Source organism: Leptonotus elevatus, chromosome 17 (assembly GCF_054856555.1).
Source record: "Leptonotus elevatus isolate MCC_2025b chromosome 17, RoL_Lele_1.0, whole genome shotgun sequence".
NCBI classification, from domain to species: Eukaryota; Metazoa; Chordata; class Actinopteri; order Syngnathiformes; family Syngnathidae; genus Leptonotus; species Leptonotus elevatus.
In genome coordinates, this window is record NC_141255.1 from 6,001,424 (window position 1) to 6,024,088 (window position 22,665).

Genomic DNA, 22,665 nt, shown 5'->3' on the forward strand with positions numbered 1-22,665 from the left:
AAGCCATCAATAGTACACCAGAACGCAGTATGACAGCACTCAACTGTGCAATGTACATTAAATATTATTGGGGGGGGGGGGAATTTACCAGCCACATACTGGATGGAATTGGTGCCATCAGGAGAAACACAACCAAATAAAGAGAATAGGGCGTTGGGAATAAATTAAAACAATTAAATGGAACAAAAATTTGAATTTAGGTTGTAAATGTAGGTCAGTGCTTCTGATAGTGTGAAATTAATAAAAAGTGGCTATATGCTCCTGGGCTTTTTTTCTTTCATAAATGTAGGCTAAATAGCAAGTATCACAGTGTATTTTCATAAACTGCTCTGGGGTTAGAATGCAAGCATTCAATAGGATTCCTGCTTCCATATTAGGATTTGATTAATAAAATATGTCGGTCGTCCGCGAAAGCAAGTTTCCAACCACAAACCGCAACATGTATTGTGAATGTTGACCATGATGCTTTGTGTCTTTAACGGCATGTTGTTGTTGTCCGTCCACAGTGTGTGCTGTACTTGTGGGCCTTAAAGATCCTCTACCCCAAAACCCTTTTTTTGCTGCGTGGGAACCACGAATGTAGACATTTAACAGAGTATTTCACATTTAAGCAAGAATGTAAGTTGCCTTTTTTTTATTCCTAATTATGACAATGATTGTTGTCCCATTTTGCTGCAGGCTTGTTTGACTTGGCGTGTGTTTTTTTCCCCACTCCACGCCCCCATCTATATTCCAGGTAGAATTAAGTATTCAGAGAGGGTGTATGATGCGTGTATGGACGCCTTCGACTGCCTTCCCTTGGCTGCACTTATGAACCAGCAGTTTCTCTGTGTACATGGAGGACTTTCTCCAGAAATCACGAATCTTGACGACATCAGGAAAGTATGTGGCCGATGTGAGACTTTGTTGTTGTTTTTTTTCTTGCCTGTGTGTGTTTTAATAGTGGGTGGACCTTGGTGGTAAACATACTTTAGGGGAAGAAGGCTTTCAAATGCTGCTCAGGCACAGTGAATCTTTGCACTAATTAAAACATCTTGAAGACCTGGATGCCGTGCTCAGGCTAATTCAATAATTCCAAATGGGATGTGGGTGTCTAATCAGAGAGCATGCGTCATAGATTCTACCATATTCAAGTGTCCATCATGTGACCCATGCTGTAATCTGCAATCTTTTGTTTGTGAAGGACCTCTCATTCGCTCAAAGCAACACGTAACAACTTAAAGCAACAATTTATAACAATCTTATTTAACTCATTCACTGCCTTTGACGGCTATTGACGTCACAAATTCATTTGAATTATTTATATTAGTTTTAAAAAAAATCCACTTTTGTTAACAAGAGTATGAAAACCTAGAAATGTTTTTTATTGTACATTTAGAACAGATATAAAATGTATGATTAATCGTGAGTTTACTATTGAAGTCACAAATGTTATATCTGTTCTAAATGTACAATAAAAAATTATAGGTTTTCATACTCTTGGTAACAAAAGTGGGGGAAAAAAATTAAACTAATAGAAATAGTTAAAATGAATATTTGACATCTATAACCGTCAATGGCAGTGAATGAGTTAATCATGTCCATAATTTAGATGCTTGGAATTAGGAGGTGTGTTCCTATTGCAGTTATGGTGAATATAGATTTGTGAAGAATAAGTGGACAAGCCTGGACACCTCAACATGCCCTTTCACATTAATATGACTTCAAAATAAAGCTACGTATTATTCCTGACTGCAGTTTTAAAGTCTCTGGTAAGTGAAAATAAAAATGTCACCAACCTTGCCAAATTTGAATAGTTAAAAAAAATCGGCAAGTATTTAAAATGAGGCTTCAAAATCAGGACAAATCAAGTTGCTAGCTAGCTAACAAACAACAAACAAATCTAAATTCAAGTTACAGGCTCTTTAAATGACGAATGTCCAAATTTGCTGATGTCCACTGTCTCCATCCGCAGCTAGATAGATTCAAAGAGCCTCCAGCGTACGGACCTATGTGTGATCTGCTGTGGTCCGACCCCCTGGAGGACTTTGGGAACGAGAAGAGCCAGGAGCATTTCACACATAACACAGTGCGGGGCTGTTCCTACTTCTACAGGTCAGTATTGGTAGCTGGTTATTTATGCAGTGTCATAGACACATTGTTGCTTTAACGACATGCTGCTGACGCATAAAACAAAATGTTCAATCAAACCATTACAATTTGTCTAAGGAAAGTCTGCTAGCTTAATGCTATCCCATCATGTGTCACGCTTGACCTTATTTCACCCAGATCAAATAGCCTACATAAAGGTAATAAAAGCGAGAAAAGAGAAAAAAAAAAAAACATCATCCATCACCCCCTCCATCTCATAAATACCCTTCTTGCCAAATTGTCATCTCTTGCGTCCTCATATTGTTGATCCTGTAAAGTCGCCTGTCGCAGACAGACACTCGCGAGACTGTAAGGCAAGATTTATGTAGCCCACATTAGCTTCAATAGAGTTAAGTAACTGAACAAACAGAGGAAATGCAAGGAGCAGGCCGGGCTGGGGCCGCCACAGAATGTAATGAGCTGGCACGTCGCCACGAGGCGCAGCCCTCCCTCTTAATGCGTTCAGCAGTCCCCGCCGTTCATTACGGTCTGAGTGATGCTTCCTTGGCTGTGGCGTGCCTGCGGCGAGCCAGCACAAGCAGTCAGAAATGCCTCCAGTGGCTAAGCATGCATTTTCTTCTGCAGCGAGCTAATATTGCGGATAGCCTTTCCAAGTCCCATTTTGGTGATGTCATGCCGCGTTTATGGTCAACGGTGGCAATGGTACACTAAATGTAGGGACGGACTGAAAATGTGCTCTTAGCTTTTATGGGTAATTTTTTTATTAACTTTAAAATGCCCAACTGTTCACTGCTTTAGTAATTTTTGCACGTTTGCCCGATTCATGAATCATGAATGAACAATGCCTTTTTTTTTCTTCAATTGAGGTCCACTTGTATTCTTTTCTTTAACTCCAGTCTCTCCGTATCGCTGTATCAATTGGCTGAAGTAAGTAATATGTCACTTCTATTGATGGTGAAGGTGTCATTTTTGTTAGTTTTCACACTACACTTCCGACTCCTTACTGTTTTGTTTGTTTGTTTGTTTTTACTTTTTACCAAAGTAATGGTGTTCAGGAATCAATACTTGTACTTTTTTAGCTAGCTATCTAGCAAATCTATTTAGGAGCACTTCCTAAAGTTGATGAAGGTGGGGAATATAAGAACACAACGCTTTCGATTTCTATTCATTTTATTCACCAGTAAACCCTATACCTATGTCTTGAATTTGAAAAAAAAAATCATATTTTATTTTTCAATAAAGAAGGATTGGGTGATTGCGCATAGGAAACTGGTGTGGTTCAGTACCTCCAACAATGTTAAAAATGTGAAGTGGTCTGAGCAATGCAATATTTTGTCATTCACACCTCAAATTGGTTTAACGGATCTCAGAATGTTTTGCTGCTCCATTTTGAGATAAATAATCCACTCATTATGTGGCAAAATATTCCAGATAGTTACCATTTGAGAAGTTAAATCAAGGTTTTAGCGCTCTCCTCTCTTGACTACATAAATCACACTCTTAACACTGCCAGCCAATGCTTTTTTTCCCCCTCTCTCACTTCACCAAACTGTGACTCATGTGTCACACTTGACATTTAAGCTTCCATTTAAAATAAACGTCACTATTTGAAAGTGGCCCCTCTGGTTGTACTTTATATTTTTACTATCCGGTGTTTTGTATTTCCTATGCTGTGCCTCATCCTGGTTTTTCTTGATATGAGAATAAACTGAATCTGTTTCTTTTCTCTCTCTCTCTCTGCAGCTACCCTGCCGTTTGTGACTTCCTACATCACAATAATTTATTATCTATCATCCGGGCCCATGAAGCGCAGGATGCTGGGTGAGTTGTGGGCGTCTTCCCTCATCATGTGATGGCAGCTTTGCTTGGTGATGTTTGACAAAAACATTTATTGATATGTCACCCAGGATTCTAAATATTCTTCTTGTATGTGTACGGTGTTTAAATCTGATTTAACAGCTTGTATGTTTTGGATCCAAAATAAATTCTACCCAATGTAAGCTTTTATGAGCCAAGATTGAAGCTTTTGACTCACTCAGTCATTTTTTAAATGGTCTGCGTTCTCCGAGCGCACTTGTTTATCATTTCACGCCTATAGCATGGTCACGTGGGACAACTCGACACATGAGGCTGCTGCCCCAGGGGTGGGGGGGGGGGGCATACCCACCGTTCAGTCGCCTTTGCTTTGAAAGTGCTGCATCTAGAAAAAAGAAAAAGAAAATAAACTTGCTGCAAGGGTGTGATAGAGTGCATAAATCATCCGCAGCTAAAGAAAACATTGCACCATGCCCAGTCAGCACACACTCCTTGAAAGTTGCAAGGGAGCCACACTTGTGTTTGCTTGTGGTGACTTCACAAGAGCGAGGACAGGGATTTGATCTCCTGGGGTGACATCAGGTCCCCCCTTGCCTTATGCATCACCTTACCAGACAAACAGGCCACCGTCACCGTAAAAACAAGATACCGCATATCCCGAAGGGGAAGCGGCGAGCGGCCAATTTGAGTCAACTCAACCTCACGTTCTTCTTTCCTCACCAGATATCGCATGTACAGAAAGAGTCAGACCACTGGCTTCCCGTCCCTTATCACCATCTTCTCTGCACCCAACTACCTTGATGTCTACAACAACAAAGGTAAGCAGATGTTTTAGAACATAAGAAGCACAGCAACCTTGGGGTAGGATTTTTTTGCTGAAAAAAAAGAAGACTTTTAATTGGCATAATGCTAAGGAAAGAGTTCTTTAAAAACACGTCATCATTTATTGCAAATGGTTTAACAGACCCCAAGCTTCATCTCGCAGACCCCAGGTCGGTCGGACCTGTTGATGCCCCTCTAATCAGTCATGTGAATGGGGTCCACTGGTTGAACAAAGCGAGCCTCAGTAATGAGTCCTCTTGCTCTGAGCATCTCGCACAGCCAGTGATTGATGGGCAATCAAGTGTGCACATAAATCTTGAGGGGGAGGGGGAGGGCGGCGGCGGCGGCGGCGGCATCGGTAGGTCCCATCAATCCAGCGCTGGGAGTCGGCACGATGCACCAATGAGACTTTTCTATGAGAGGTGGGGGCGCATCGCCTGTCAATAAGGAACAGGCGGCAGGGGAGAACTTGTTGCGTAGATATGCTGACTCACAGTTAGGTGGCCCTCAGTCCAGTTTTTCTGCATGCTAGCCATTTCTGCAGCAATCAGTATTTGTCTAATAGCGTGACAAAAACAACACATTTCACAGATTAAATGAACTGATATGTGCAGATCAACATTGTTGAGGGCTAGCTGAGAGGTAAAGTATTTTCTTTTTTTTTAAATTCTAATTATGATTGTTTAAATTGTGTTTGGTAAAAGTTGCATGGAGCATTCAGCGCTGCTGATGTTGAAAGTGCAGGACTGATTTCATTGATATGGCTGAAATCTGATTGGACAAAAAAATCCAACACTACAAATGAAGAGAATAGATGAGGGATGTTTTCAGACTGATACCAAAATGAATTCTCAATTCATGAGTAGTCATAGTACTGATACAAAGTACCAATACCACTAGTACTTTTGATGCATAAAAAAATACATCATTTTAATGAAAGTTATAAATATATCTCAATACCGTGTTTGCCTTAAAATTGCATGTAATTAATGGCAATTCTCTATTCTTCTAATTATCAGCCGCCATCCTGAGTACCGATACCTTAAAATAAGGCTTGGTATCGGCCCGATACTTGGTATCGGTACTCGCCCACCACTCGAATAGAATAGTCAATTAACACAATTGAATGGAACAAATATTAGAATTTAAGTTGTAAATGTACTGTAGTTCTGTGTTTTCATTGTGGTTTTCACTCACTGAGTTCTGAAGTAACTGCAATGGAGGGGGCGGAGTGTAGGCTGTTGCGCGTGTGTGAGCGTGTGTGTGTGTGTGTGTGCGTGTGTGTGTGTGTTGGAGGGTAGGGGAGAGAGGTGGGGGAGTTGGCAATATTGCTTGTGGTTTCAAATTAATGGAATGTTTTCAGCTGCATGGTTATTGAGTGCACCCGAAAGCCAACAACCCTTAATGGTTTTGCTGCTTGGCTGTAATAAAAGCGAAATATCACAAAGGTTTCCGGCGCCAATAACGATGATAATAATAATAAAAAATATATATATATAATAAAATAAAATAAAAAACATCGCCTTGCGGATCGCTATCACAGGCTTTGGACTCAATTTGTCAGAGCTTACATAAGCGAATAAATGTCTTCCTTCTCTTTCGTTTTTTGGAAGCCAGAACGGATTGATGGAGCACAAGTTAGGTCAAAGTGAGCCCTTCCTGGCGTGTTGTCATTTGGCTTGGCGTCAAGTATGCTCAAAGGGGGATTCATTCCAGGCAGCCCCCCTCCCCCTGACAGAGGAGTATTCCCTGCTACAGATGCCTGCCCATCTGTTATCACTCTGGCCATTAGCAGGCTTCCCTTCTGTTTCCTGCAGCCATGTTTCTCCCCTTTGACACCGCGTCACACAGAAATGAAGTACAATGGCGTCACAGGGGACAGCGACTGGATCAAACTTTGTCTCAGCACCCCATTGATATTAAACGTGCCTGGAGGGCATTTCACCATGACGTCACGCGTAATGCAGTAACGGAACGTATGGTGTTCCACAGGGTTCAGTTCTGGAGCCTCTTCTGTTTTCATTGTATCTGCTGCCACTGGGTTCCATCTTAAAAAAAAACAGCGTTGGTTGTTTTGAAGTGTTCTTATAGAGAGCAATTCTAGTCCAGCACAACTAGCTTTCGAGCAAAGCTAAAGGAACACTTCCATAAGCTGCATGAAGATGGGGGAATACAAGAACACAACGCTTTCTGAATTCAAGGTGAAGAGAGCCAGATTTGATGAAAAGGCTACTCTCCCTGTTCATTTTGTTCACCAGTAAACCCTATACATATATCTTGGATTTGAAAAATATATATATCATATTTTTCAATAAAGAATGGTTCAGTGAATGCGCATAGGAAACTGGTGGGGTTCAGTACCTCCAACAAGTTTAAGAACCACCTGTTATGATTCACTATTTAGGCTACAAAAACTGTTATATGATATCAAATATGAAATGTTGTTCTATTGATGCAACAGTATTATAAGGTGGCCATTCTGCTTTCAAGTGACCAATAACTATTACTTAACTATCAATAACTATTACTTAACTATAAGTCATCAGTCAGGATCCTAATGAGTTTGAGAACCATTGCCTTTTAACACAGCGAAACTAAACCAGTGCAACCTGATCCGGGAGGCCTCTGGGGCACATGCGACGTGCTTTAAGTCAGGCCAGTATGTTGGGAATCTCCGTGGATCTCACAGCAGCAGTATTAACAGCAGCCGTTACCGGGGAAACAGGCACGAGGCACTCCCGAATAAATAATTAATGAGCAGGCGTAGCCTCTCGTTGTTGCCGTGGCAGCGGTCTTGGCATCAGCTACCCCACTGAAAACAATGTCGGCTCAGCAGAGACCCCCAGTGGCTGACATGTGGCGTTAAAATTAGCAGCACGGGCCCTCCTACCCGAGAAGTGACATTTGTTTTTACAACATCCAAAATAAACAGCGGGACATGTTTGTTTTGTACAACGCAGGTTGTCGGCGGGTTTGTGTTCCTTTAAAGGGAATGCGCCTTGAGGGAGCGCTGACCTTAACGTCTGCCTCCTCACCAACGTCCATGGCTGCATTCAATCAAACGCCGCCTTGATGATGTTAATGCACGATGTAATGTTTATGCACCGGCTACCCACGCGTTCAATCGCTTTCGTGCTTGCAGACGCAGTCGTGTAATGCGCAAGCGAAACAAAGCTAGCAACCACTTTCCTGGTTTTGCCATTTTCATCGTGCAGCTATTTTCATTATTAAGGAGATGTTTGCATTTGAATAGGGATGTTCCATACCACTTTTATTCAGACTGATACCAGTACAAGTAATCATAGTAGTCACAGATACTGATACCAAGTACCGGTACCACTAGTACTTTTAATACATACAACCCCCCCAAAAATATTACAGATCATTTTCAAGAAATACCTATATATCCCAATGTAGCATTTTTTCCCCCTTAAAATTGCATAAAATTAATGGCAATTTTCTATTCTAATTTCTAGTTCCTGGTCGTAAAACGGCCACAAGAGGGCGGGTGATACGGTATTGGCTGCCGTCGTGAGTACCGATACCTTGCCTGGTACTCGCCCATCCCTACATTTGAATGTAAATGATTGTAAACAATTGAAATTGCTAAAAACAATACTTATATTGGGAGTGAGAATGATGAACCGTAATATACTGTAACGGGGGTTCACCGTTTTTGGCAAGGGACCACTTGGTAATGTTCATTGATTTGACACACACCGGACGAGACAATGCTCAACTTGGCATGATGCATTTTGACCCCGTTTTGCGTGCTAGCGAGGTGATAGCCTCCTGAGAGGCCAGCTGATGACTTGTGGGTGGGGTGGGAAAGTCCCCTGCGTTGACCCAGCAGCGGTGTCTGTTTACGCCCGATCTGGACTGCCCATCCGGCAGCGTTTGGCATCTCATAGGCCCCTTAGCACCCTCTTGTGCTCCCTTAATCATGACTGAGGTCACATAGTGCATACTAGATTATTATCGGAGCTATTTACGGCTAAAATGACCCAAAACAAATAAAATAAAATAAACATCCAGACTTTCAATGTTGAGGTGATATAATGCTCCACGAGTGAAGGTTGAGGCCGGGTTTTACAACACTTCAACATTCAGGAAATATTTTTTTTAACCCCCCAAGCTAATTTCAACATTTTAAATTGGTCCATATTACGACATAAAAAAAAAAAACCCTCGTTGTTTGTTTTCTGCAGCGGCCGTGCTGAAGTACGAGAACAACGTGATGAACATCCGACAGTTCAACTGCTCGCCTCACCCCTACTGGCTGCCCAACTTCATGGACGTCTTCACCTGGTCGCTGCCCTTCGTCGGCGAGAAGGGTCAGCCAGCTTTCCTATTCCCCCACTCCTTCTTTTCATACAGCTTGATGAAATCCAAAGGCGTCTTCTTCTTCCCCTCTGCAGTGACTGAGATGCTCGTGAACGTCCTGAGCATCTGCTCCAACGACGAGCTGACGACTGATGAGGAGCTGGATGGTAAGCGACAGAGTTGGAATGGATCGTGATGCCCCCACAGGTGGTCAAGGGATAGAATTCTTATTCTCTTTTTATTTATCTTTTCACTCATGCTTAGTTCATTCTTTTGTTTTGACATGGTCCTCTCCTCCTGAAGGCTTCCGTCACTCATGAACTCATTTTTCATGTTTGCTACAGCAGTGTATTTCAAATCACAACCTCTTTGTTTCTTTCATGTAATCATTTCCTCGCTCTCTCATGCCGTGATGTCCTTGTTTTTACTTCACCTAATTTCTCTTCTCTGTTTTCCAGAGTTTTTGTGTTCAAGGCATCGCTTTTCTTTATGCTTGTCGTGCTCTCTTTGCTTCCTGTCCCCTTCCCCTTCGCTACCACCTGCCTCTTTCATGCCGCAGCCATCCACTGACCTCTCTATCCCCTTTTTCTTGTCTCTTCTTCTGGGGGTGTTTCATGAGAAGGACAGCTAATATATCCCCCCAAAAAAGGTACAAACACCAGTGTGTGCCGTTTGTGCAGCAGGTTTATCAGGCGCTTGCCCTCTGCTTTTCACACGAAAACTAATCTGTGACTGAGGTTCGTCATTGTCAGGAAAATCAGGAAATGCTTCAATTAGGACTACAGTGGTACCTTGAAAATATATTTTTTAAATCGATTGACTTAATCAGTTTCCGTTATTGGAATTAATTTTTTAACAATGTGAAATAAACTACTTTTACAAAGCATATACTGTACATGCTGCCTTAAAGCAACACTAAGGAACTTTCAGTTTTTGTTGATTATGGACCATGGCCATATGGACAAAAGTGATAATGTTATGCCTGAAGGAAGACCACATTTCCCATGAGGACAAGCGCATTGTGTCGTTTTTTAGCTCATGCCAGTCAAATTGAGTTCTCTCTTTGGAACAAATTGGTAAAGGGGGAAGTGACGTATGCCATAAAGCAGTCAGAACATTTGTAGTTTTTTGTGTGTGGCAGTGATCCTACCATCCTCCTCAGTTGTTTAGTGCCAGTAAAAAAGAAGGTACCATTCAACTAATTTTAAGTCAATGTTTCATCAGAAGAGTTATGGAAATATTTTATTAAGGTTGAAAAGTTCCTGAGTCCTACTTTTAAGGGGCGTGGCCTAGGGAGTGATGACAGTAACTGGACCATATTAGTCTGAATGGGAGTATCTGTAGCTAACAGCGGTTACTTGTCATTTTGTACATGTACCTGAAGCTGTAAAAGTGAAGCGTGGAGAGTCTCTGTCGCTGTAGAAAGCAGTCAGTGAGAAAGGCAATTATGCACACATTTTCCTTTCTTTCTCTCCCATTTGCTCTTTTTGTGTTATTATGATACAGTTTCAGCGGCAAGTGAAATCAGGTTCGTCCTTGAAAGTCGCGCCATGTTTGTGGTTCAATGAAGAAGATAATATAGTCAGTACGTACTCTATATGAGGTACCTCAAAATGTGTCGCAGTTTTTCCATTTACTGACTGTATTTTTTCGCGATTGTCCAGTTCAGTCTCTTTGGGTTTCGTCGCTCATAAATAAATAAATAAATACAAATTTAAAAAAGGGTTTTTGGCTCTCAACACAAATGAAAGAAAAAATAGATCAAGCACTGGCGCGGAAAACAAGATAGGGTGCTACAAACTCAAGGTACCTCTGTATATATACCGCCGATGTGAACTCATTTGCTCCCAAAAACGTATGAATTAATACGTTTTATTTTAAATGTTTTAACTGGCCCAAACACGTATTTATATGTTTTTACGTTTTTTTATGCTAGAGCATACAGAAGGCTTTGATGCAGCCTCTCAACTGCAAAGAACGGTTGAAGAAATGGTAGTTATTACACAACGGCCAGCAGGTGGCAGCAAAGTATATGAGATCAACCAAGGCCATGTTGAAAAAAAACCTCAACTACTCACAATTCTAAATAGGTTTGTGAATAATGATGAAACTTAGCTATGTTCTAATGCTAATTGCTGCAAAACTGAAACTGATAGAAATATAGTATACTTTTTTTCCTGATGAAAGAAAAGACTTCTACTAAATCTTTCTTTTGGTAGGTTCCATGTTTTTATAGCAATAGAACACAATATTCTGTGGACCTTGGAAAATCAATCAAGATCCAGTAAAACAGCCGGAGTGAAGGGGATTGCGTTAGTGAAAATGGCTGGGAGTGAATGAGTTAAAAGACACTTACCAAGAGTGTCAGGGATTGTGATTGATGATGTAACACCGGTGGCATGTATGCGTCGTTGCTGTGATGTGTGGCTCAGTTTGAAAACCGTTCGGTCCGTTCCGCAACTTGGAAGCGTGCATGCGTACGTCATCAGCGGCTGATCGTTTGTGACGTCTGGCCCCCGCAGGTGCCACGGCTTCTGCACGCAAGGAAGTCATCCGCAACAAGATCCGCGCCATTGGGAAGATGGCCCGGGTATTCTCTGTGCTCAGGTAGGACCCCTTCTGGTGACAGATAGAATGCATTCTGATGAGACGGTGTCACGCTATAAAAAGCTTTTAGTTCAGTAGATGGTTTCTCTGCCAGATTCTAAATATTAAATTGCAATTGCAATATTGAGGGGGAAAAAAAAAATCATTATTTGATTTTTGTTGTTCAGCTCTAAAATGTTTTTTATTTATCTGCCAAAATATTTTTGCAATGACCCTTAAGCGGCCAGCAACCAAGCCCCAATCAGTTGTAGTTTTTCTTTGGAGAAGGTTGCATACATTTTAATCATAAGTGCCATACTGTGTATGTGTGCGTACATCAGAGAGGAGAGTGAGAGCGTGTTGACGCTGAAGGGACTCACCCCGACGGGCATGCTCCCCAGCGGCGTGCTGTCCGGCGGCAAGGAGAAGCTGCAGAACGGTAAGCTCGCATGTGCGCCACCGGAAGGCATCCTCGCACACTGACAGGTCCCACGCCCCGGCACCCGGCGGGCAAAAACCTGCGGAAAAAAGCTAGATTAACACCCTAACCATGTCTGTGGAGATGTCTTTTGCTAAGATGTGAAAGTCTCAAAGGAGCACAGCACTTCTCCTTGTCTGTTCTACTGGTTGGCTTTCAAATATCATCTATCTCTTCTTCTTTTTTTTCTCTCCCTAGAAACTGCAGGTATATTTGGTTGTGCAAGTATTCCGCTATCACCCCCCCTTCCCCCCACCCCTACTTCCACCTCCCTACCCTCCTCATTTTGTAAGACCAGTTTAGACGTCCCGCTCACCCTCACATGTTGAATTCCAAACAGTACCACCAATTTGCCACAAGAAACAGTCATGTTCTTATTTGAAGGAAAAACAAAAAGAAAGACCAAGTAGTAGTTTGGATCTCAGCAGTAAGCAAACGTTAGATGTCTGTTGTGAGTGGATGGTTGGGAATGGACAAGCCAGTTGTGAATGAAAAGGGAGGTGACTGCCTTTTTATCCACAAATCCAAGCAGGAATCCGCTCCACTTGGCTCTGCTCTCACAGGATCTCCATGACTGAATAGTCAATACATTTGTAGTCGTGAAAAAAAAGAAGTCTAAAACAGGGGTTCTCAAACTTTTTTTGCTTCAGGGATTTTTGTGTGTCAAAATTTGTGTGTTAATTTTGAGTTAATTTAGAGTTCCTTTAAACAATTTTTTTTTTAAATGCGCGATTAATTACCCTTACTTGGAAAGCCATACTGGGGGGATTCCAGTCGCAGCGCAGCAGACGCGGCCACGTCAAAATTTAGCAGTAATAAATGTAGTAATAATAATGCATATATTTGTGGAGACTGGGGTCAAGTTGTATTTTACAATTTTAAAATTGTGCAGAATTTCACAACTTACTTCATGTTAAAGATTAGATGGATCCTAATATTAAAAGAAACATGCACTGAGCTGTCACTAACGTCTTACAAATGCAATTATACCATCTAGTGGCAGAAAAATGACCTCGAAACAAATCAATATCATACTACATCTTTTTAATTTTAACTCAATTTGATGAATTATTATGCAATTACTGTATCAATGACTAAAAAAATGCAGCCCTATTTCTATTAGTTTAATATTTTCCCACTTTTATGTTAACAAGAGTATGACAACTTTTTATTGTACACTTAGAACAGATATAAAATGTGTGATTAATCATGAGTTAACTATTGAAGTCATGCAATTAATTACAATTTTAAAAAATTTAATCGCCTGACGTCCCTAAATTAAACATAACCACATGCACCTATATCATATACGTATATACTCGTCATAGGGGTTATAAATGTATCTCTATTCTTTTAATATTACACCTTTTATCCTGGGAGTATTCTGTTCTTCAAAAAAAATAAACTCACTGAATCGGTTAAATTTAATTGTAATGCTCTCAAAATATGTTTAAATTTGACTCTTTTCAATTGTTAATCTGATAGTTACATGCATTAAACTTAAAATGTGTATTGGCACATCTCAAGCATTTTTTTAAAATATGTTATTATTTTATTGTAGTGAAACTCCTCACTTGGGTCAGAGGACGGAAAGTAACGGGATTGATTTACCAATACATAGGAGGGCTGATAAAATAATGTATAAATATATTTTAGCTTCTTTCGTTATAGTTTTTACATTTTTAAAAAGGATTTAATTGATTATGTTGTAAAGTTTGAGGACCCCGGTATAGAAGAAGCAGGTTCTTCCAACTCAGAAATTCGGAATATGGAATAAAAAAAAAAAAATGTAAATCAAGCCGTTGAAGTTCAAGAGAAGTCCTATTTGAGGCAGAGCGAGGTTGTCGGATTCCCGTCGCACATCGGTACGATCACATGACCGGACGCCGGCGTGCCGCTTTACATTGTCGACGTCATCATCTTCCTCGTTCTTCAGTCTGTATTTGTCCCCTCGTGCCATTTCTCGGCTCAGTGTCGCGCCAAAGCCGACCCATTGAGCGGTTTGTTTAGATGCGAGACGAACGGTAAGTGATGAACGCGCGGCGGAGGCCCTTGCACTTTTGATGTGGCCTGATCAAAAGATGCGGCGCCGGCCCGCCTCCTGCTCTGCTGCTTCACGTGTGAATACATCCACTCATGTTCATCTGTGCTTCATGAGAGAACATTTGGCAGGTCCAGGCCAACCCTAACTTGCCACCTTCCCCTTTTACAGAAGTCCTCCAAACCTCCATGAGGTGCCGTATAGGCCAAAAATAATTTACCTCACACACTCAAAAAAAAAAAAAACTGTCCCACACTCACTCTTTTTTTGTTTGTTTTTTTGTGAGATTTTTTTGTTGTTGAATGTTTTTATATGAATATTTGTTGTGACTGAGAAGATTTTTGCCTTGAAGGTGAGAATTGTTTAGGTAAAAATGAGAGATTTTTGGTGAATGAGAGTTTTTTAGGTGAGTGGGTTTGCTGCTATGTGTGAGAAGATTTTTAATGAGTCTGAGAAGTTTATTGTTGCATGTTTTTTTTGTTTTTTTACGAATTGTATTGTTTTGGTGTGCGAGTGTATTTTGTATGTGTAAAATATTTTTTTGTAGTGTATTTTTTGGGGGGGGGTTTGTATGAGAGGGATTTTTTGATAAGTGAGTTTATTGTTAGTGTTTTTTTGTTGGTATTTTTTTAATGCTTTGTGTATATGTGTGTGTGAGAGAGAGTGTGCAAAAGGTTTTTTTTATGTCTGTTACTTTTTTTATTTGTATGAGAGGGAAAAACTTTTTTGTGTGTGCGTATATATTTTGTGTGTAAAAGTTTTTTGGGGTGAGGTTTTTTTGTTGTGAGTGAGAGAGTTTTTGGTTTGTGTGAGAGCTTATTAATGTGAATGAGAGGATTTTTGGTGAGTGTGACAGATTTTTCTATCACTGTGAGTTTATTTTTATTTTTATGTGTTAGATGTTTTTTTATGTGATCGTTTTTTAAGTGTTTGTGTGTGTGTGTGTGTGAGTATAAGAGTTTTATTTGATATGTGCAAGAGTTGTTTTTTGTTTTTGTTTTGGTTTGGGTGGTTTTGTGTGTATGTGAGAGAACTTTTTTGGTGATTGTGATATTTTTGGCCTGTAAAGCACTCCACCTCTCTCTCTCTCTCTTTCTCTCTCTCTTTCTCTCTCTCTCTCTCTCTCTCTCTCTCTCTCTCTCTCTCTCTCTCTCTCTCTCTCTCTCTCTCTCTCTCTGTGTCTCTCTGTCTTTGTCTCTCTCTCTCTCTCTCTCTCTCTCTCTCTCTCTCTCTCTCTCTCTATCTCTCTCTGTCAATGTCTCTCTCTTGCTTCTCTTTGCTAACGTGACGAGAAATGTGGAGATAATGAGTGTTGTTAGCATTGGCTGTGCTCATTGACAAAATGACCTCCTCTTTGCTCACCTCTCTCATTGGTTTTGCAACCCCCCTCTTCTTCTCTTCAGCTACTATTGAAGCTATTGAGGCTGACGAAGGTAAATAACGAGCTCTTGTTTTGCACTGCACAGGGGGCTGTGCAGGATTTTCATCCATCTCGCTGGTGCTTGAGTAGCGTGTGTTGGGGTGTCTGGGCTACAGCCACGTGTGGCGTCGTGGTAGCTGTGAGAGAGTCGTGCGGACGTAGGAAGCCCCGTGGCCACGCGGGTTTGAAAGGGGAACCACCTCAGAGCGCACGTTTTGATGAAATCTGTTTGATTGGCGAGAAACCAGGGGTGTCCAAGTGCCACTTTTGGGGGTTGGGCTGACTTTAGGGGTCAGATCAGAAACTGAAGCAAGGATAGGAGGATAGCATGTTTGTTTTTTCTTTTCGGTATTTTGGGGGAAATGGAATATATATTTTTTTGTTTTGACTTGCAAGTAAAAAAATATTCAAATTTTACTGCAGCTTATAACTAGTTGTGACTTTCTCCATGTGCTAAATCTGTATGTCAATGTTATACTGCCCCCTGGTGGCTAAGATGCCCACACCAGAAGAAGCAGCAGCACAGCCATTGAATTGCAGCAGAAAAAAGGTGCTAAATTTTCAGTTTAATCCTCAATGCTTTGTTTAATTATGTCATAACTGTTTTGTATTTTCAAAAGTAGAATGTTAACAGATATCACTTTTTTTTTTAACTATAAAAAAAATGGATATCTAACTTAACTAATTGAATTAGTTTAAGCATGTTTCGTGATCACAAAGCAAAGTTGCCTTCTTTTCATTTTTTTTGTACGTGGCTCTTAGTGGACAAAGTTTGGACATCCCTGCACTAAAAAAAAAAAAAGTAACCAACATCCTGATAAGATTCCTCCATCAGTTTACGCAACTTCCCCTTTGAAACCACTCAAGCAGTTGTGCCTTGTAATTGCTTTAACGTTCCAACTTGGTCCCCTTATGAAACGCCGTTTGAGCATCTATTGTGTATCCTTGTTATCCAGCTAAGGTTGCACGAGCCGAGGATATCGGCCAAATGCTCAAACGACTTTTCGTATTTCCTCCCTGCTTGGCCACTTGGGCAAGAACAATGTCAACTGTGTGCTAAATAGTAGTTTGCCAAGCTGCTATTTGCGCGGTTACTTCGTCGCTGGCCCAGTGGAGCCCTTCTCAGCTTCCTCTTCTATGTGGTTCCTCTGTTGCCCTGCTGTGTCGTGTGCTAATAACCTGCGTCTGACCTGTGCTATGCAGCAACGCAACTACCCAACATGCCGATTTCCAGATATAGCGAAAGCCTTTTGAGCATTTATATTCTGTTTCTGTTAGCGCCAAAATGTCCGCCAGTAGGTATGCCAAACTAATAACTTTGTAGTTGTTCTACTTTTTGGACTCATTAGTCGACTTTAGCACTGCGTATTGACAGTCAGAGCCTGAAGTGTAGGAGTACTAATATGGATTTTTTTTTGGTGCCTGATGCTGATTCCAATCTTTGGCAGAATAAAATTCTGATAACCAATTCATTTTAAAACGATATAATTAATAAAACAACTATGAATTGCACCAGTACATTTGGCTGTTTGTCCTGTAGTATTTACTTAACTTTACGACAGAGAGAAAAATTGGTCGGGAGAATGTTTGAATTAGCCATTATCTTTGTTTGCCAACGAATGCTTGACATTATAAAATTCTACTAGTTAACCTCTATTTTTTCAGTAGTCAATTGGTGCACAGTTTTGTCTCACTAGTAGCTATTCACTCGTCGGACAACTTTGGTATACTAGTGACAAATTCATGTTATTAGTAGTGCTGTCAAAGTTAAAGCGTTAACTAATTAATTAATCACAAAAATGTATCGCATTAATCATGTATTAACGCTGATTATTCGCACTATTAATTTTGACCGCAGAAGATCCTTTAGCTGACAGCGGATTGTTACGTTAAAGGTAGCACAGGTTGTGTTTGAGCAATAAGCATAACTACATACATTGAAGTAAAGCATTTAATAAATGTTTACGTGTGACATTCAGAATACTTGTTTATGTCAAATTATTGAGGTCATTTTTTTTTCCATTTAAAATTTTGCAAGTAATAACTGATTAGAAAAAGAGGAGGATGATAAAAAAAAATTAAAGACGTCCTCATAACATTACAGGTAAATGTCGGAAAAATTGACATAACAGATGCTCTTTAAATTTGGTGAGCAAAAAATGTTGATAAAAAAAAAGGCTTTTTTTTAATTAAGCGTGATTCATCAAAATTCTAAGATGTGATTAATCTGCTTAAAAAAATGTAATCGTTTGACAGCTCTAGTTATTAGTGAGACAAAACTGCTGCTTACTAGTACCCGCAGTGTCTTAAAATTCTAGTAGTTAACATTCAGTATTTCACTAGTAGTGAGTAGACATCAATTAATGCTCAAACGGCTTTCCGTTGTTAGACACTTTGAGGAGGATTGACGAATGATGGACGTCATAAAATTTTAAGACTTTAAAAAAAATGATTTGACTCATCTACACCCCCCCCCCCCCCCCTGTAAAAGATTTCACGTTATTGTTCCTCACCCGACGAACCCAAATTGCTGCATGCTCCAAGCAGACGAGCCAAGTGTTTAGCACCCCGAGTTCCTCTGTAGTGTCTTTTGTACGTGAGCTCAAGTCTCAACGTGGTTCCAGTTTGTGGACGTGAACGTCTCAGTGGGCTCCACGACTCGTTTCTTTCCTCTCGTCTTCGTCTCAGACGATTACCCCTCCCTCTTTTCATTTTTGTTTTTCTTTTTCCAACCTGTGACGTATCGGGTTCCGTCTGGACTCTTCTGGGTCTTCGGGCGCCTTTTTGGAAATGAGCAGCGCTCTAAAATCATCCACGCGTCACCTCAAAATGCTCACAAAAGGCAGCCTGTTCACCCTGACGCCAGACGGCCCCGACGTAGCGCTCATAGAGGGATTTCCAAATCCTCTTGTCCGTCCTGTTACACTTTTGAATTTTATTTTATTTTTTTTTTTTTTCTGTCCAAGCATCAAACCCGCTTCAAATGGGCTCCATGGTCAATTCCAATTCAGTCACATCGAGAAGTACGACATGACACCTGTGGCCATTATTTATTCTACACTGGCATGAAAACAGGAGTTCAGAACATTCCGAGGTTTTCCCATTTGGTGCCCGACAAGATCAAACGCTGCAAACAGAGAATTGATGCAAAACCAAAAACACGCAAACCCATAAAACAAATGCAAAAGAGAAATGCGGAAAATACACAAAACCCCAGAATGTGCTGCAAATTCACTTCGCAAAATGGAAGTACACCCCCCCCCCTTTTGTTTTTTTTACACTTGGCTGGTTTATTTTACAATACAGTGATACTAGTCCCTTGCTCAAAACACTAGTTACAAAACACTAGTTTTTTTTTTTTTTTTTTCAAAATGCTTTGTTTTAGTTTAGCTTTTATTACTTTGTATTGTAGTTTTTTTAACATATGGAGTATTTGTGGAGTGCAAGATTTAAAAAATAAAAAATAAAAAATAAAAAAAGGTCACTAAGTATTGTGGAATAAAATTAAAAACAAATCCCAAACGTCAAAAATAAAAGTAATTTTGGCTGTAACTTAATTAGTTTTTTTTAGTTAGTTTTATAAACATAAAATGTAGTTTGTTATTGTTTTTGGAAAATACTTTTGCTTTTATTTCATTTCGTTAACAACCGTTTTGCGGACTAAATTTGCAGCCTTTTTTTTTTTTTGCTTCTCCTTCACTTGTTTTGGGGTTTTGCGTGTTTTGGGGATTTAAGGCATTTTTCTTTTTATTCGCTTTTTTGCTTGTGCTTTCTTTCTGTGGTTGCAGCACTTTTCTCCTGCCGCCTTTTTCTGTTGTATTTGTTTTCTGTGTTAAGCTGTTTGGGGTTTTGCGGCACGTTTACTCTTGTCGGCCACCGTAGTCACATGATGATGGCCAAGACGGGCAAAATCACTTTTTGCCACTGGGAACTACCCCGGCATGCACAGTGAGTCCTTGAGTTGCGGACAATTTCCGTTCCTATGCTGGCAATGCTACCCGGATTTTTACTTAAGTCGGATTTCACCGTTAAAGTTGATAGTTACATCAAAATATCGTGTACAGTCATTTAAAAAAAACATATGCACAACCAGAAAGAACCGGAACCACTATTTCGTGTCTCCGCACGGACATTCGTTGCTGACGGACGGTAAATCGCAGCTAATGGCAACTTAAACACGGAAACGTGACGCGCCTGATGGCGAGTTGACCTGCTGATGGACGTCCGTTGCTGGAGGTAACAACAACATAACTTTAAATAACTTTAAAATGGCGTAATTACTGTGAGAAATTAACGAAAAAGAATGTGGTACGGACGAGGCACGGGTGCCGTAAAGTCAAAACGACGTCGGTTGCGTACGACGTAACTCGAGGACTCCCTGTATTGTGAAAAAAAAAAAATTATGAACAGGTCTAAAGGGAATGTTCCAATCGGTGCAGGTGGGATGATGTCACTACCCTGAGTCCATTTTGTGGCGTTCTTTCACTTTTCCCTCTCCGGAAGTCACAGCCGGCCGTCTTTTTTTTCTCCCCAGCCATCAAGGGCTTCTCGCCTCAGCACAAGATCACCAGTTTCGAGGAGGCCAAGGGCCTGGATCGCATCAACGAGAGGATGCCGCCGCGGCGGGACACGCTGCCCTCCGACGCCAGCCTCAACTCCCTCAACAAGGCGCTGTCCTCGGAGACCAACGGCACGGACAGCAGCAAAGAAAGCACCAGCACCAGCGGCGGCGGCGAAGGCATCCAGTAGAAGGGTGGGAAGAGAGCGGATTGGGGAAGCGGGGGTCAGGCATGTATGGGTCACACTGGGGAGGGGGGTGTCATGTCACTTGCTAGTCTTTGGATATGCCTTGGAATTATTAGTCAAATCTGCTAAGTTATTGCTAAAAGCGGCGGGACGCGCCCTCGTGCACGCTCGGTCACACGCCACTCCGCACGCGGTATGTGTGAGAGAGAGAGATGCATAAGGATGGCTATTTCTTTCATTTCTTTTGACCCTTGCTCATTTATCTTCTTACTAACTATTGTACGTTTACAAGAACACAGCACTAAAAAGGACAGAACATGAGATGCCGTTTTTAAAAATGTAAGGGTGTACAAACTAAGTAAGAACTATTTATTGATTTTTTTTGTTGTTCTTTTTTTTTCCTCCTCTTATAAAATAGCTCTGAAATGAATTAGGCAGTCTTAAAAAGAATGTTGTGGAAATGCCAAATAATGGAACGTTTTATGGTTATGTACATATTACGCTTACCTCAGGTTCTTTTGGTGTGTGCTTTGACCTGATTTATTTTTTCTTCTGTATTATGGCTAAACAACTCGATAATGAATACCTATTTTCTTGAGTTTCATAACTGGAATTTACATTTACCTATCATTTGCTAATATGTTTATTTGTTTGTCTCTTTTTTTTGGAAGGGAAGGTTAGATTTATTGAGGCTTGCTGGAAATGAGTGTTCATTTTCTCTTTTTAAGTATTACGAACAAAGTAAGAATAGAAAACCTATATTGTGTAAAAAGAAAAAAAGAATACAGTGTCTGCCTATGCATGTTTTATAAAAGTCAAAGAACTGAAGAAGAAGATCGGAAATATAAATATTTGAACTATATTGCTCTTTAGTGAACATATACTGGAAACATTTACCTGCATATTTTCAATGAACACCACAATGCGCTATGCCTTCTTTTTTAAGATGACAACAACTCCTGTTTTTAAGCGGCGCTTGTACGTGCACACAGTCCAATTAAGCATGTTTGACAATTCTTGTGAGGTGTGTGGTTACAATGTGGAGCTCAAAAATGCATGATTAGCCATTGGTGTCATATAACAGGTTTCAATTATTTTTTTTTTATGGCTTTTGTTCAGTTTTGTAAATGTGCCACAGAAATTGTCATTTGGTCCTTATATCCTAATCATTATTATTATTATTATTATTTGGAACTCTGCTTTGTATATCAGTTACAGGTTTGATACTGCTCAATACTTTAAACAAAAATATATTGATCTTTTTTAAGAAACTGCTTAAGTGCCCAAGTAATTCACTACACAACATGAAGCCTTGCTTTTTGTAATTTAACTTCGAAACTGTTGGCAGATGAGGCATGCACTTGCAACTATGAAAAATTAGTATTTTATATAACTGTTCAATAAAAATGTGCATGAATTTCAACTTGAACAATCCTGTTGTGCTCGTTTTGCATTTTGATCATGCTCAAGGGGCTTGCAATAGTCGAGATAAATTCCAACACTCTCCACCAGGGGGCGCTCTGAAAAAATACATCATTTTATCTTATTTACAACTCACATTTGCCTGCACATCGAAAGTCACTTAACACCCACGTTACTGAGAGCAACCAGGAAGACTTCAATCCGTCACGTGTGAATCTATGTTCGAGGAGGAGGAATGCTGGAGCATCCTGGACTTGACTAATGAGAGCAGGAGGTGAGATGGAGGGAAGAGGAAAGAAGCAGCACTGGGTTGGAATAGGGGGGGAGGGGAAAGAAGGCCTGGGGAGTGACAAGGCAACAGGAACATGGATGGAGGATGAGAGGGAAAGGCCTCATGGAGAATAAACGAGTGTGACAGTGTGTCTACAAGTATGGCAGTATCTGCAAGTGTGTATCATGCTTAAATGAGAGAGAGTGTGTGTGTGTGTTCCAGCATCAAGTGTGAGACAGCACAAAGGCAGCAAGAAGCCACTAATTGAAATTAGGCGTGAATCATAAAACTGTTTATTCTTCTCGCTGCTTCATAGTGTGTGTGAACACCCCCCCCCCCCCTTTCAATCCTCACACGTGCACGCACGCTCCCCGGCACCCGCACGCTCCCCGGCCCCCACACGCTCCCCGGCCCCCACACGCTCCCCGGCCCCCACCGTGCATACATCAGTGCAAGTCTGGACAGCCTGCCTCGGCACAGAGATGCACACTTGACGCATCCCTCCGCGGACACACCGGCAAATAGTACCCAGTTGATGGTTTTGTTTGTGTGCAAAAAAGTCTACAACGCACATCCTTGCATTTTAACATACATAAACACTGTCATCATTCAAGCCGAATGGGCGACAATTAGCGACTTTTACCCCGAAC

The 22,665-nt window shown here is 40.8% G+C and overlaps 1 protein-coding gene across 2 annotated transcripts in view; it reads left to right on the plus strand.

Annotated features, from left to right (window-relative positions):
• Positions 1-21,754, plus strand: part of LOC147159468 (protein phosphatase 3 catalytic subunit alpha) — a 47,321-nt gene extending 25,567 nt beyond the window's left edge. Inside the window, exons 4-14 of one of the 2 annotated variants that reach the window (XM_086058562.1) lie at positions 507-618; positions 737-882; positions 1,955-2,094; positions 3,835-3,912; positions 4,630-4,724; positions 8,937-9,062; positions 9,147-9,218; positions 11,574-11,658; positions 11,979-12,076; positions 15,560-15,589; positions 20,111-21,754. In XM_086058562.1, coding sequence (XP_085914688.1) covers positions 507-618; positions 737-882; positions 1,955-2,094; positions 3,835-3,912; positions 4,630-4,724; positions 8,937-9,062; positions 9,147-9,218; positions 11,574-11,658; positions 11,979-12,076; positions 15,560-15,589; positions 20,111-20,325 — 1,197 coding nt within the window. In that variant the 3' untranslated portion in view covers positions 20,326-21,754. The remainder of the gene's footprint in view (positions 1-506; positions 619-736; positions 883-1,954; positions 2,095-3,834; positions 3,913-4,629; positions 4,725-8,936; positions 9,063-9,146; positions 9,219-11,573; positions 11,659-11,978; positions 12,077-15,559; positions 15,590-20,110) is intronic. The other variant, XM_086058563.1, reaches the window with a different exon arrangement.
• Positions 21,755-22,665: the final 911 nt, after the last annotated feature.